The sequence below is a fragment of the Molothrus aeneus genome, chromosome 2 (assembly GCF_037042795.1).
Source record: "Molothrus aeneus isolate 106 chromosome 2, BPBGC_Maene_1.0, whole genome shotgun sequence".
Classification (NCBI taxonomy): Eukaryota; Metazoa; Chordata; class Aves; order Passeriformes; family Icteridae; genus Molothrus; species Molothrus aeneus.
Genome location: NC_089647.1, coordinates 15,234,579 through 15,248,802, shown reverse-complemented (window position 1 = coordinate 15,248,802; position 14,224 = coordinate 15,234,579). Strand labels below are relative to the sequence as shown.

The following is a 14,224-nucleotide window of genomic DNA, read 5'->3' as shown; positions in this document are numbered from 1 at the left end:
GCACTGTGCATCCCTTGCCAGACTTCTGCAGATTCCTCATCCTCCCTAGGTGAACCTCCAGGAAGCAACATTTCCATCCACTAGCAAAGCTAAGTGAGGTTGACAAATACCCTCCCCTCTTCTAATGTCAACACACCTATATTTGAACCTTTGCTCTGAATACTTGAAGCATTTATTAATACATTTATGAGGAGCTGTCTGGAGGTTTCTTGTGGAGGGGCCCCAGTTCACAGGGACACTAACAAGGCCTTTGGTTCAGCGTTGGGCAAACACATTCAGTGTGGCTGCACACTTCAGCTTTGGTAGAGGCTTTAAAAGGTTTTTAAATATTTACACACACTCCTGAATGAGAGTGAGTTTGGGGGCCTTTAAACACTGAACCTGTAGAGGAATGCGAATCAGAATAACAAACAGGAGGCAGAAAAACTTGAAGAAGAGCAAGAACAAAATCTCAACGCTTCACTAATCTCATAACTTCTCCTAAAGCATTACCTCATGAGCAATTCCTGTAATTCTCATGGATTTGTTTTCATCTGTTAACAGATGCTTAGCTCAAGGGTCCAACTGATGCTCCTCTCTCCTCTTCCTGCCCCAAAGCAGCCTTGGAGTGTTTCTGTCCAAAATAGACACAAAATAGCCACATAGAATAAGATTTAGGAGAGATGTCAGCAATTACCCCACTCAATAAACCACCTTTCTTACAGCAGTTTCAAGACACCATCAAGTTCACAGCCCCATGGTGTTGGGTACACAACAAAAAGGCACAAGAATCTGACCAGACAGGAACTCTTCCATCCTGGGTTGTCTTTGCAGTCTGTGGAGAAATGGTGTCTCTAGGACATGGTTCATCGCATTCAAAATTCAATGCCTGGTACACTTTCACGTCCAGTGAATATTGGAGTATTTTAGGAAATGGGATAGATGTTTTTTTGAGGACAGATAAGAAATGGTAATCTATGGATCAATGAAAGAGATTCCTCAATTAAGGAGTTGCTTCTGAAAACCTCAAACCATTCACTGGCAAGCAGACAAAATGAGGGAACCCAACACAATAGCTGATTTATCCCACTGAGTCTGTCTTTAATTAAAAGCAGAAGCAAAACAAGCTGTGAAAGTCTGTGTGATACTTGGTGACTTGTCATCCTTCCCTGTGCTCCTGCCACACTTCCTGTTCCTGGGCCAGGAATAAAGGTGTTTTGGGGCCAATTGCCCAGCTGCTCATGCCATGGTGGGAGAAAACCAAAGGGAAAAATGTTCACAATCCAGCCCTGCTAGTATTGATGGTGATTTCCCTGATAGGATCAGTGCTGCATAGTGCCTGTAACAGCCTGCTCAGGATTCTTCCCAGCCTGGGATCCTTGGCATGGAAACTGTTCAGGTATTATTTGGCTGTAGAGTTCCTCCTTTGCTCTTTTCAGGTTAGGCAGTGGTGGACAAATACCAGTGTTTGTTCTTTAGGGTGTCATCTTCCTCTGTGGTGGTGTTCACAGGGGTCCCAGGATGAGGGAAGAGATGAGAATCTTGACTCCATGTTTCAGAAGGCTGATTTATTATTTTATGATATATATTATATTAAAAGAAAATGATATATTAAAACTATACTAAAAGAATAGAAGAAAGGATTTCATCAGAAGGCTAGCAAGGAATAGAAAGGAATGAATAATAAAATTTTGTGACTGCTCACAACCTCAACACAAGTGGCTGTCATTGGTCATCAAGTAAAAACAATTTCACATGTTGGGTAAACAATTCTCCAGATCACATTCCAAAGCAGCAAAACATGGAGCAGCTGAAGCTTCTCAGGAGAAAAGATCCTGGCAAAAGGATTTTTCACAAAATATGTCTGCGACATTCCTCCATCTCCTTTCAGACAGTTTTGGAGCCTGCCTGGGTGGAAACACTAATTGTTTGGAATTATAATGATGATGATGATGATGATGATGATGATGATGATGATGATTATTATTATTATTGAGGTATTCCAATAGTTTTGCCTGCCTGCTCATGTGGGAGCAGGCTGGCCAGCAGTCAAGCAGCCTGGATGCTGCCAGGCCCAAACTGAGAGAACAGGAGTTTAATGTTATTTTGGGTGTCATAGCAGGTGATTGCAGCCCAGGGCTTCCCCTGGCACCCTTGCAGGCACAGGGGGCTGTAGGCTGGGTGCTGGCTGTGCTGGCTTCACCCAGTGCCCTGCAGAGCTGTCAGGCCCAGCAGCACCACACAGCAGGGGCTTGGGAAAACCCAGCAGGAATTTGCACTTGCTCACAGCTTTTTCCTTCTTCCAGGCAATGCAACAAGACTTCCAACGGGAGTGACAGCTGCGACTTGATGTGCTGTGGCAGAGGCTACAACCCCTACATGGACAAGGTGGTGGAGCGTTGCCACTGCAAATATCACTGGTGCTGCTACGTGACCTGTAAAAAGTGCGAGAGGACTGTCGAGAGATATGTGTGCAAATAAAAACTCTCCTCTGCACACCTGGGAGCTCAGGCAGCAGCAGCAGCACCCCAGCACTATTCAGAGAAGACATCTCCTTGACTAGACACCGTTTATCTTGTAAAGACACTGACTTGGGGAGAGATGGTAGGAGGAAAAGCAACAATCACACCAGTAAAAATAAGAACGTAAAAAAACCTCCCAAAAGACAACAGACCCACAAATGTTTCTCCTCACCAATAAAATGCTCTCTGAGAAGACAAAGCTTCATTTGGGATGGTATCTTCTTCCAAAATATTTCCTATGGTTGCCAATGATGTCCAGCCATCAAGTGCCTTAGTATTCTGAGAAATAAATATGGAAACTTCCCCTAGGGGGAAAAAAAGGCACCATTTGTTTGACAGTAACTAAGATTCACACCAGCCTGTGCCTTCTAGCACAGGTACTGAGTCTCCATTAGGACCATCCCACAAGGGAAAATGCTACAACTTTTCAGCAATAACTGCCTTTGTTGCCAAAGACTTAATTTTCAGCAAGGAATCATCCATTCTGAATGATAAAAAAGTGGAAAGATTTCAGGTCAATCCTCTGAAATGAACAGCTAATTTTAATCTTTCTTTAACACAGGTCTGCCACTTTGATTGCTGAAGGAAAATATATCCTTGATTTGCCCAGGCTGGACAAAATTCAGCCATGAAAAAAAATCCCCTGGAATCCTGGAGGCAGTGAGAGTAGGGTAGGCTGAGAAGGACTTTATGGGGTCCACAAGATAGCAGTGGAGGCTTTAGGATAAAATAACAAAACGAAATCCAAGTCCAGTGGGAAAGTAAAGGAAAACAGCAAGCTCCTGCTCTCTATCTCTTTGCCCTTTGGGTGTGATACCCTTAGTCACTGACATTCTTCCACATTGATCTATCAAATCCTTGGGGAAATATGCCACTGGCTTCTTCCCCCACAAAACTATTGGTCCAACCTCAGGAAACTGCAGAGAGTGGAGCAGCCCTGGCTGTAGGGAGCAGATCTATGGAAGTCAGCAGCTATTGGAAGTCAGCATCCCTGGAAGTCAGCAGCTATTCACAGCAGGAAGGAATGGGAACGTGTCAGTCCTTCACCTGGCTCTGCCCTGACACAGCAGAGAACCACTATCTGTGGCTGTACATATTTTCTTTTGTATGCAGATATACAGAAATATTTATATCTTGTGCTTTCATCTACTTTACTTCCTACATAAATATATCCTTATATTATAAACAAGCATTAACAATAGTATGAAATAAATGCTGAAGTTACTGGTGCAACAGCAAAATGTTAGATTATTGTTTCACACTTCTACTTGGAAAACAATTCTGATTTTCCTCCCAAGAATGGGAAAAGAACATGGTTTGAGGCACTCACTAGCACAGGGATAAATAAGTTTCTTTATTCCCTGTCTCCCCAGCCTCTTAATGTTGAGCAGAATTAGCCAAGAAACAGTCAAGAAAATGGAGCATTACACTTGGAGAAAGGAAGAGTCACCATTGCTGTTTTGTTTTTTTTATCAGCAATCACTCTCATTGGTAAAATTTCCCAGTGCGCCTGAGGAGCTTAATAACAAACATGGCTCACCCCTCTCATGTCATGGTTGGTTGGCTTCTGGCTCCTGCACATGGAGAGGAGTTGCTGTGCAGGGGAGTTTTTAACATAGCCTACCTAGGCTCCCTTATTTGCTTTTTTGTTTGTTATCATTTGTTGGTTTTGTTTGTTTGGGGTTTTGTTTGGGGTTTTGTTGTTGTTTGTTTGTTTTCTTTGTTTGCTTGGGGTTTTGGGGGGGAATTTTGGTTTTGGTTTATTTTTAGTGGTCATCCAGCCCTGTGTACTGATTATGAAAAGTGATGTTGGAGAAGGATGCTGCTCCAGGAACAGAAGGCAGCAGAGCTTCTGATGTCTTTCAGATCATTCTTGAGTACCCTAACCCCATACAAAATGCTGTAAGCAGCCAAAAAAATCACTCCTACACAAATGTAGAGGGACTCTGTCACTTTCCTAGGGGGGAATATGTCAGCTACACCACAATCTTTCTCCAAATCTTCTTTTTTTTCCACTTAGTCAATCTCTAGGGGGCAACTGCCTCTGACATGTGTGTGAGCAGCCCTGGGGAATTGGAAGAGAAAAGCATCATGTGCTATAATAGCAAAATTAGAGGCATTTTGTTCTCTTCAGATATTTTGCTTTGCTGTAATGGGTTTGGTCTTGTTGCCTCTTTCTATCCCCCAGTTATGAGCAGGCAAAAAAAGAGTTTTCATAGCTTGACAGTGGTTTGTGTTATTGTCACCTCATAAAAGCTGATGGACTAAAACATCTCTGCAGTGCAGTGATGAGTGGTGGGTGCCTTTAGGCTGACATGCAGACAGGCTGGTGGCACAAATCCCACTGCTCTCCAAGGCCAGAATTTGGCTTCATTTGATATGTAAAGAAACCATCCACTCTCATTCTTTTAAGGAATTTTATTTTTATTTCCAGTTTCTGATGATGCCAACAAGGCACAGATGTTCTGACTGAAGAAAAATTTGAGCATTTCAATGCCATTCTGTAATGACTCCTTTTCTTGCTCCCTTGCTGATGTCATGAGTCTTTCTGCTTGGTGAAAAACTAGTAAAAAGGAAGAAATTGTCAATGCATACACTGTTTTCAGCTGCATTTCACTCTTCCCATGTCAGACCTGTGATCCTTGACTAGCTTTCTCATGTCAGAAGAAATCATCACCTGTAATTAAAAGAAGTGAGTAAACTAATTAGGCATCTGCAGGTCTATCAGGTGGGAAATGAACTCACAGCAGAACTTTAGCCATGCCACAGGTGTCTGTTACTGAAGATGTTGACCTGAAATGGCTGAATTGTTTGGAGTTTTGCAGTTTGGGGCAACCATGTTCAAAATCTCTGCTGGCTTCTCCAGATAATCCATCATGGGCTTCACCTGAACTTCACTTCTTTGACAAAAAAATCTGTGTGGCCCTAGCCCATGTCATAGGCTGTTAGTCTATGAATTAACAGTGTTACACTGCTTTTGCCATAACTTCTAAATTTCAGGGCCCTTTTTTCTCTGGAGCAGCTGCACACTGCATTAGGAGTGTGCCCAGGGGGATGTACCCTCCTAAGGTGAGAATCATGCACAGGGCAAAGTCTGATAAACTGCAGCCTCCCTTCTTACACAGGCCTGCTTCATCCAGCCAGCTAGGGCCATCTCAGCAGTATGATGGCTTTAAACTGAAATAAGATAGGTTTAAATCAGATGTTAGAAAGAAATTTCTCCCTGTGAGGTTGGTGAGGCCCTGGCACAGCCTGCCCAGAGAAGCTGTGGCTGCCCCATCCCTGGAAGTGTCCAAGGTCAGGTTGGACAAGGCTTGGAGCAACCTGGTCTAGAGGAAAGTGTCCCTGCCCATGGCAGGGGGTGGAACCTCTAAGGTACACCACTTCTAAGGTGTTATGAGCTTCTAAGGTCCCTTCCACCCCAAACCATTCTGTGATTCTATGATGTCCCTCTGGATGCTCTGGCACTTCCAAATTTTTCAGAAAATGTCTTTCTATGAGCAGTAGACAGTACTTTCTGCTTTCCTTTCCTTTTAATAAGAACTAGGAATAAAGAGAGTACCTGCAATACAGGGCCATACCAGTAGAACCACTCCTAGTACATCTTTCTCCTTGCAACCTGTCTCTGATGCTTCACTCCTTGCATCAGCAGCAAAGTGCAGAGAGGCCAGAAAAGTGTCACATCTCTCAATTTCAATTATCAATACAACAGTGATCCAAAACAGAATGGCCGAGCTATTTCTGCAGTCTAGAGGAAGGTGTCCCTGCCCATGTCAGGGGGTTCAAACTGGATGATCTTCAAGGTCCATTCTAACCCAAATCATTCCATGATTCAATATTTTTTTGTGCATGTGGTGTGTGAAAGATATTTGGGAGAACATTTGTCACAAACTAGCTCTGCAAGGAAAATACATTCCTCCTTCCCTTTCTCAGGCTTTCAGCAAGCAGTTTTCAAGGCTTTGCTCTGAAACACTGAGATCCTTCAGCTACTGCAGAAATCAGCTTAATTACTGTGAATGTCTTTGTCAGGTGATGCTGTAGTTCCCTTCTTATAACATGTCTTACCACATCCCAGCAGCTGATATAATTTAGCCCAACTCCATGTCATACTACATAGTACTGTTGGTTTACACTAGCTGGCAAAATACATATGATTTATTCCCACAAACACTATTATTTCACAGATTTACAATATTACCCCTGATGGAACAGCCAAGCTATCCTGAAGAGTATTATGCTATTTTAATAATTTGAAAAAAAAATCTATGATTTAATAAAACAGTTTGGACTTAATGCTATTTTCAGATCTGAGGTTTTAGACCCTGTATACATCTGGTTGACTTTGTATTTTTTGATTAATCCCCCCCCATCCTTACCCCTTCCAGTTTTATACCATTTAGGTTTCTCCATAAGATAGGCAAATGCCATTCATGATAAAAAACTCCCATCTGATTGTGTATTTAATTCTACAAAAATAGAAAGTGTCTTAATTATACTAAAGCAGGCAGCCCACAATATTTCACATGCAGCTGGAAAAGCCCTTGGTGAGGGGGAGTGAGGGAAGAAGAAAACAATCTGAATACAATTAGAAGTGTCTCTGTCAGGAAAGTGATAAAAGAGTCCCTGAGGGACCATCCCTCTTCCTGCTAGAAAACAGATCCCTGTAGACAACCATTATCATCCTCCAAGTGAGACAGACTTGTGCTGCCCAGCTCTGGGCTACCTGTTTGGGCAAAGTGCTGGGAGGAGGCTCTGGAGGTACTTGGGAATATGGGGAACAAGAGGAAAATTCAGGCCTGGGATTGATTGTTGTTAGACCTTCACCCTGTGACAAAGGATTTGGCTTTCCCTGCATCAGACAGGGGGTTGTGAAACACCATTGTTTTATTCCCAAGAGCAGAATGGAACTATAACAGGCACAACTTTCTCCCCTGCAAGGGAGATGGAGCAGAAAACAAGATTTGGGAGAGGGGGAGAAAGAACAGGAAACTTAAAATCCACCTGAGATTAATGACTTTAACATGCACAACATATTTTGTTTTGTTTTACTCTCAGGACCAGTTTCATCAGTCAGAGAGAGTTTGATTAAATATCTCAGCAGAGCTTTGGTTTATTCATCTAAAGAACAAATTACCCTCTCTTCATGGAAGCAGCATTAACTGTGTTTTCTAATTGTGAGAGCAACAATAATAATAAAAATAGTAACAACAGAATACACTGTGGATTTTTTTATTTCCTCTTTTGGTAAGAATAAATGGACAGTATTTCGTCTGTATTGTAAATTAAATTAGTTTTAAATTTTAAAGCTACTTTCTGGGCTATGTGGAAAGTTTTCTCTTTTTTGCTCTTTTAAGTGGAATTTTTCAAGGTATCTACCTGAACCACATTGTCTTGAAATTTCTTTTAAGGCAGAAGAGGGTATCACATAACTGCACAACTGCAGGAGCTGGGATATAAAGGGATATGCTGCCAGGAGTACAGAGCTTAGGAGAAAGCCACCAGATCCATAACATAGCACCAGAACCCTTGTGCTGCTGTCAGTGTAAGGATGAAATTCAGATCTAAGAATTGTCATTGGTTGAGTTACTCTGTGAAGTCTGCCCACTCTCATGATGTTACTATAAGACACTAAATGACACGAACATGATGCTGTTCCCAAGGTAAAAAAAGGGGAAGTTTATTTTCTGACTCCAACATTTATAGTTTTCCAAGAGTGACAGTGGATTTGAGGGTGACAGTGCCACCTCTCCAATGACACTGGGCAAACCAACAGTCTATCAAATTTCTCTTCTTCCACACAACAATGTAAAACATTAAGTTATTTACAGAAAGTGTGTGAGAAAGTTCATCACAAGAATGTAAATATCAGAAGGCTTAGAAAATCTCAAAAAATCAGGGCGACAGCATGACACATGACAACAACTTAAAAAGGGATGGCTCACATGCTTGAGGCTAAAGGTGTGGATAAGAGATTTCCTGTATTAGTGCCAAAGCACAAAAAACTTGGATAATCAAATCTTGTAAATGCCAGGTATCAATAGATCTCTATAAGTGGTAACTGCTGACAAATGGGCTTTTAAAAATGGAGACCCATGTTTCTTTTAGATTTTCTAATTTGTTCAGTCCGGGATAAGGTCTGGAGCGTTGCTCAGTGGTGATGAATGATGAACTGGAGTAAAGATGGAACTATAAAAATTAATCCAGGTAAAGTTGGGTGCTCACAATCGTGTGTTTGTCTGAAGCTCTAGGATGTGTGACAGCATAATTTCAACATCCTTGAGGATTGGCTGCTTTCTCAAAATTCATGTTGTATTTCAGAGGAAAGAGCAATTTAAGATCTGTTATTCTAAGAGGCATCTTTCCTTCTCCATTGTTTCTCATCCCAAATTTCAAGTTTAAAATTATCCTAAAATAGGTTGAAATTTGGGATAAGATCCTATAATCTGTGCCATTATGAAAGCCATTAATAACAGCAATGTCATCATCAGAGGAAACTGGTAGGTATATTTTGAATCATAGAGTGGTTTGGGTTGGAAAGGACCTAAAAGCTCATCTCATTCCAAAGCCATTCCTCCCCATGGGCAGGAACACCTTCCACTAGAACAGTTTGCTCCGAGCCCATCCAACCTGGCCTTGAACACTTCCAGAGATGGGGCAGCCACAGCTTCTCTGGGCAGCCTGTGCCAGTGTCAGTCAAACACCCCCAGGTCGGTGAGGTCCATCGTGCACTGAGGGATCCCAAACTTCCTCTGCTGCCTGCAGACACTGAGAACACACACCAACTGCAGCTACTTTCCACTCAAGATGCAATTAATTTTACAAAGTGCTGCATGTGTTGACCAGGGGCAGGAACACTGTTTTCTTTTCTAAAAGTCTGCTCTGCCCAGGGCTGCTCTCCTTGTACAGCTCAGACACATTAAAACCCCACCTCAGGGCTCACCTCTGCAGGTGCTTCCTTCCTTGCTGCCTGTGAGCTGTGGGGGGTGGGGGCTGCAAGTGGGAGATGACAGCAAGCAACTCCACACTTGAGAAGCAGCTCTTGGGTATGACATAAAATTGTTGAGATGACACCTGCAAATAATGGCCTGAGTTAGGACAGCAATAGCTCCCCAGCTCGCCCTGACTCCCACACACAACTTTTCCTCCACTGGATGGAAGACGCCTCTCAGCAGTTTGCAGTGAAGCATCTGGTGCCATTTGAGGCACTTCAGAGTGACTTTGCCCTCGTGAGAATTCTCTTCCCACCAGGGCTGGAAGAGGAACATCCAAGGGACACCCATGGCATTTCAAGTAGTACTGACATTTAAGCTAATTCGATCGCACCCCTGCATCTGGTGATGCAAGGACTTGAGGACTGTTTCCTCCCTTCACAGCACTGGTCCCAAAAGCTCTTCCAGGTCTACCATGAACAAACAAACTGGATGACACTCAAAAATGAGCTGTGCAAAGCCACCAGGCTCATTCTGCCTCATAAGTGCCATTGGCACCCACAGTCTGGGTCTGACCTCCAGATCTTACAACTCCAAATCACCAAGAGGGGTTTCTGAGTTAAACAAGACCTTAGTATAAAGTCACAAGTTGTTGAATGAACTGCCCCAGCAGGAATTCATTGGGCAGATTTTGGAACAATCTGTTCTCAGCTCTCTGCAATAAAGATATTTTCAAAGTGTAGAATTCTGGAATGCCTCCAAAGAGAGGGTTGGGATGAGATGAATTATGTCTATTGGGAGTTAGTGTGACCCTTTTCATGTAGATGGCCATTGAGCAGATGTTGGAAGTCAGGTGGAGCTTATCCTTAGCCTGATGTTTGTCATAGGGGTCCTTTTGTTTTGGTGTTTGGTTTTGTTATACACCGAGCTAATTAGTTATTAATTGTAGCTGGACGATCAGCATCAAAGAATGAGCCTATGTAACTCCCATGCTCAAAATTATTACAGCTGGTATCTGTTATGTTACATAAATTGCTTAATGACACTTCCAAATTGAACAATGAAGCTCAATGAATGACATCAAGCATTGTAAACATGTGAATTTAGCTGGTTAGACTCACTTTTCTCCCTTTCTCTCCATTGGAGGGAATATTTTTATCTTGGTATTTGCACAGAATTCCAAGGAAACTAAAAAAGTTACTTTTCATGTAGTTTGTAAAGAAAATCAAACCATTCAAACACACTGCCCACCTCACAGTTGCAATCAAATGTCAGATTCAAGGCCCCTGAACTTGCCTCATATTGATAATTGCATTGTTACAAACTAACTTTTTTCCCCCCAGCCATTAAGGAGGATATTTCAGATAATAAAGCATAAACAAAGAAACTTCAAAGAACAAAATGAATGCCATACAGTGACTGTGTTTTACATGAACACTGAATTGCTGGCAGAGGATTTCTCCTTGCAAAATATTTTCCATTACTCCATATCATCTGGTTAATAGCCTAAGTGCCCGAGTTTACCTTCAGGAGATTTAGATAAACTGAGAGATCTTCCTGCACAGAAAGACACTGACCATTCTTTTAACATCATGCTTTTTCTCCTCAAAATGATCTTAGCCAGTCTAATGAGATTGACCTTCTTTCCTTTTAATATTCTGCTGGTGTTTCTGAACATTTCTGTCAGTGGTGTATGTACTGGATGAAATACATGAGAATAAAGGAATCATGAAGAATCATTATATGCTCCAAAGGTAAAAAAATCATTGGAGCTGTCAGGGGTTGATATACTCCAAGTGCCTTTTAGACACCTAAATTCAGTAGCGAGAATTGAGTCTCATGAGATATATTTTGGCTTGGTTTAATCCAGAACAACTGTTTTTTCCCAGTTTTAAAATTCATACAGATGTATAAATAGGCTAGATATAAAGAAATTTGGTATGGAAATTCACCAACATTTTTATTAAATAATACTCACGCCCCCTTTTAGCACAACCAAACGTTGCTCCACAGATCTTGAATCCCATCCATTTTCTCCTTCTGCACCATATCCCACATATTTTCAGCAGCTGTCATGCAGAAAGGCACCCAGAGTGAGAGTCTCTCATCTTGGAGACCCCACACATGAACTAACCCAGCACTGTCTCCATGATGGATGGGTGCAAGGAAGGGATGAACTGGCTCTGCTTCCTCTGCCATTCTACATTTTAGCCCAGACTGGAGGAGGAACATTCGATTTGTATTTTAGCTGGTTTGCCTCTGAGATCTCGGCAACCTCACCCAGTTCTGGGTTATAACTGAGCCCAGGACTGGTTCTGCTGGGTTTTATGTTAAGGGGCTTTTATCTGTTCTAGCTGAGGGTAGGTAATGGAGTTATGTTAGAAATACAGTGGAGGTGGGTTTATGTTTATCATCACCCTGGAACTATGACTGACACAAAAAAGATTAAAGCAAAAAAGACCAAAATAGAACATCTTGCAGTTTTCAGGGGTTTTTTTTGAGGCATAAGTTTTCAACTAGGATTTGCCTTGGCAGGATAAAGTACATTTTCAAGCTCAGCTTCTTAATGGGCTACATCTGCTTAATGTAATTTTGCATCTGAGCTGTGTGTCTTGTCAGACACAGGCACAGTCAGAGCTGAATTCAGCAGTACTCACTTTCCCTGTAATCAGATAAACTCAGCCCAATAAATCAGTTTTAATGCTCTCAGTATCACAATGTTATCATTGTGAATTATTCAGTCTGGGCTTCCCAAACTTTCCCATTCTTTCACAATGAAAGGAACTGAACTCTCAAAATATATAAATTAGTTTCTCTCACTTTTTCTTTCTGTCTTTCCTTATTTTCTTCCCTTTTCTTTCTTCTGCTTTTGCTTGCTTTTCCTGGCTTTTTTTTTTCTTCCATTCTCTCTCTTTCCATCAAATGACTATATAAAGTAACTCACAGTTACACTTCTATAAAGTCTAGCTTTCTGCTCAAAGAGAAGCTATTTAATTAGGCAGTTGTGGCCTACCCCTCAGTGTAAATCAGAAGCAATAATTTATACCAGCTGAACATAGGAATTCTGGTGCTTGGTAGCAGATTTTTGAGGGCCTGTCTTGTAAAGGGCATTGGACTGTGTATTATATTAGCCAGAACAACATTTTGTAAAAATACAGTTGTATTTTATGCCCTGATTGGGTTTTTTTTCTTTTCCCCTATCCTTTGTGTTCCCACATTGTTTTCAAACTAAAGAAGTGAAAAGATGGACCCACCCATCTTTGCAGAACAGACAGGAGCTGGGTGATAGTGGCCTGAGTATTCCCTCCTACATCATGGCCAAGCTGAGGTGCTGGATATCCCATACAAGGCACTGACAGCTGGAAGGCCCACTGGAGCCCACAGTGCTTCACAGGGACCTCAGGGGCCTCCAGAGGCATCTGGAACTGTGATGGATGGATGCAGCCCACAGGCTGCCTACTCAGAAGGTGGAAATAGGTGTCCAACCAGCATAGGATAGGATGGGAAGGACAGTATAGTGTGAAGGAAAATAGGATGCAGCATTTGGGTATTTAATTTTCTCACCACACTGATGGATCAGTCCATGGGACAAATGAATTCAAGGAGTGAGAATGAATATATGTACCTCTGATTAGGAGCATCTGAGAACCCATGAGAATTTTCTGCTCCTCTCATATGATAAGCTTAGGCCTGGCAGAAGGTTAGGAAAGGCATGAACTCTTGGGAATGGCAATATCCTAAATCTCCCAGCAAACTTGGCCAAGAATTTGCCTCTCAGAGCCAGGAGCTGTAGGAGAAGTGGCAAGTTCTGCTAAGTTAGCAGAACTGCACTTTGGACCCTAATTTGCTAAGGATATGAGTATTTTTTAGCATTCTTCTTCCATCCTCATGAATGTGGAATTTTCTCCAACCTCCATCCTTTCAGCTGCCGCCTTTTCTCCATGTTCAGTTCCAGCAAACTTCTGCAGTGAGTTGAGATTTCAAGAACATCCAAGGTGCACAATATCCTATCTGCCTAGAAATGCTAGTTCTGTCATTGAGCTCATTCATCCTGGATTCCCTTCAGAAACTGGCATCAGGTACATGTTTCATCCTTGTGTAAAATAGCCCACATCTCCTCTGATTAAGGTAGCACACTGCCAGAGAAATTCAGCATTGGTCTTCTAAATGATCAATTATATTTGGGATACTTAGAAGAAAAAAACAAAGTACTTGTATTCCTTGTGGAGAGAGGTGAGTTAACTTCATTATTTGAATTAATTTAGTGATAATAATCCCAAACTCTTGGACCTGATAAACTCAGAAAAGTCTGGCTAAGTCACCTTTGAAACATGCTAAATGTTTGGGCCTAGAAAGTCAAAGAAAATAATTTCTCTGAAACACCAATTAATTTTCCTGCTATCCTTTATGCTTGGTTACAACCAGGATTTCAAAAGAATGTGCTTGAGAGTGGAAAACCACAATATCCTTTAAATATGGTGTCCAAGCTATGTCTGAACATTCTGTTTGGACTTTGACCAAGCTGCTGGGCTTAAATCCCAGCTCTGGAGCTACCAGATGGACCACATTATTCTCACCTGCAGAAACCCCATCAGACAAACTGTTTCTACCAAAACAGGTCTGTTGGTCATGGAAGGCATGAGGTGCTAATGGGACACTGTGTTCCTGTCACAGGTGCCATGTTCCTTTGGGTACCCATCCCAGCTTCTATTGTACTTGTTTTTAAACTTCCCTGGATCAGAGAAAGAGGGAAAGGTCTACTGGAGACACAGCCCTGCAAGCAGCTGGAGCAAG

General features: G+C 42.0%; 1 protein-coding gene across 1 annotated transcript in view; it reads left to right on the top strand.

Annotated features, from left to right (window-relative positions):
- WNT11 (Wnt family member 11) overlaps window positions 1–7,806 on the top strand; it is a 31,643-nt gene extending 23,837 nt beyond the window's left edge. Inside the window, 1 exon segment of the mRNA XM_066571958.1 lies at window positions 2,286–7,806. Coding sequence (XP_066428055.1) covers window positions 2,286–2,460 — 175 coding nt within the window. The 3' untranslated portion in view covers window positions 2,461–7,806.
- Window positions 7,807–14,224: the final 6,418 nt, after the last annotated feature.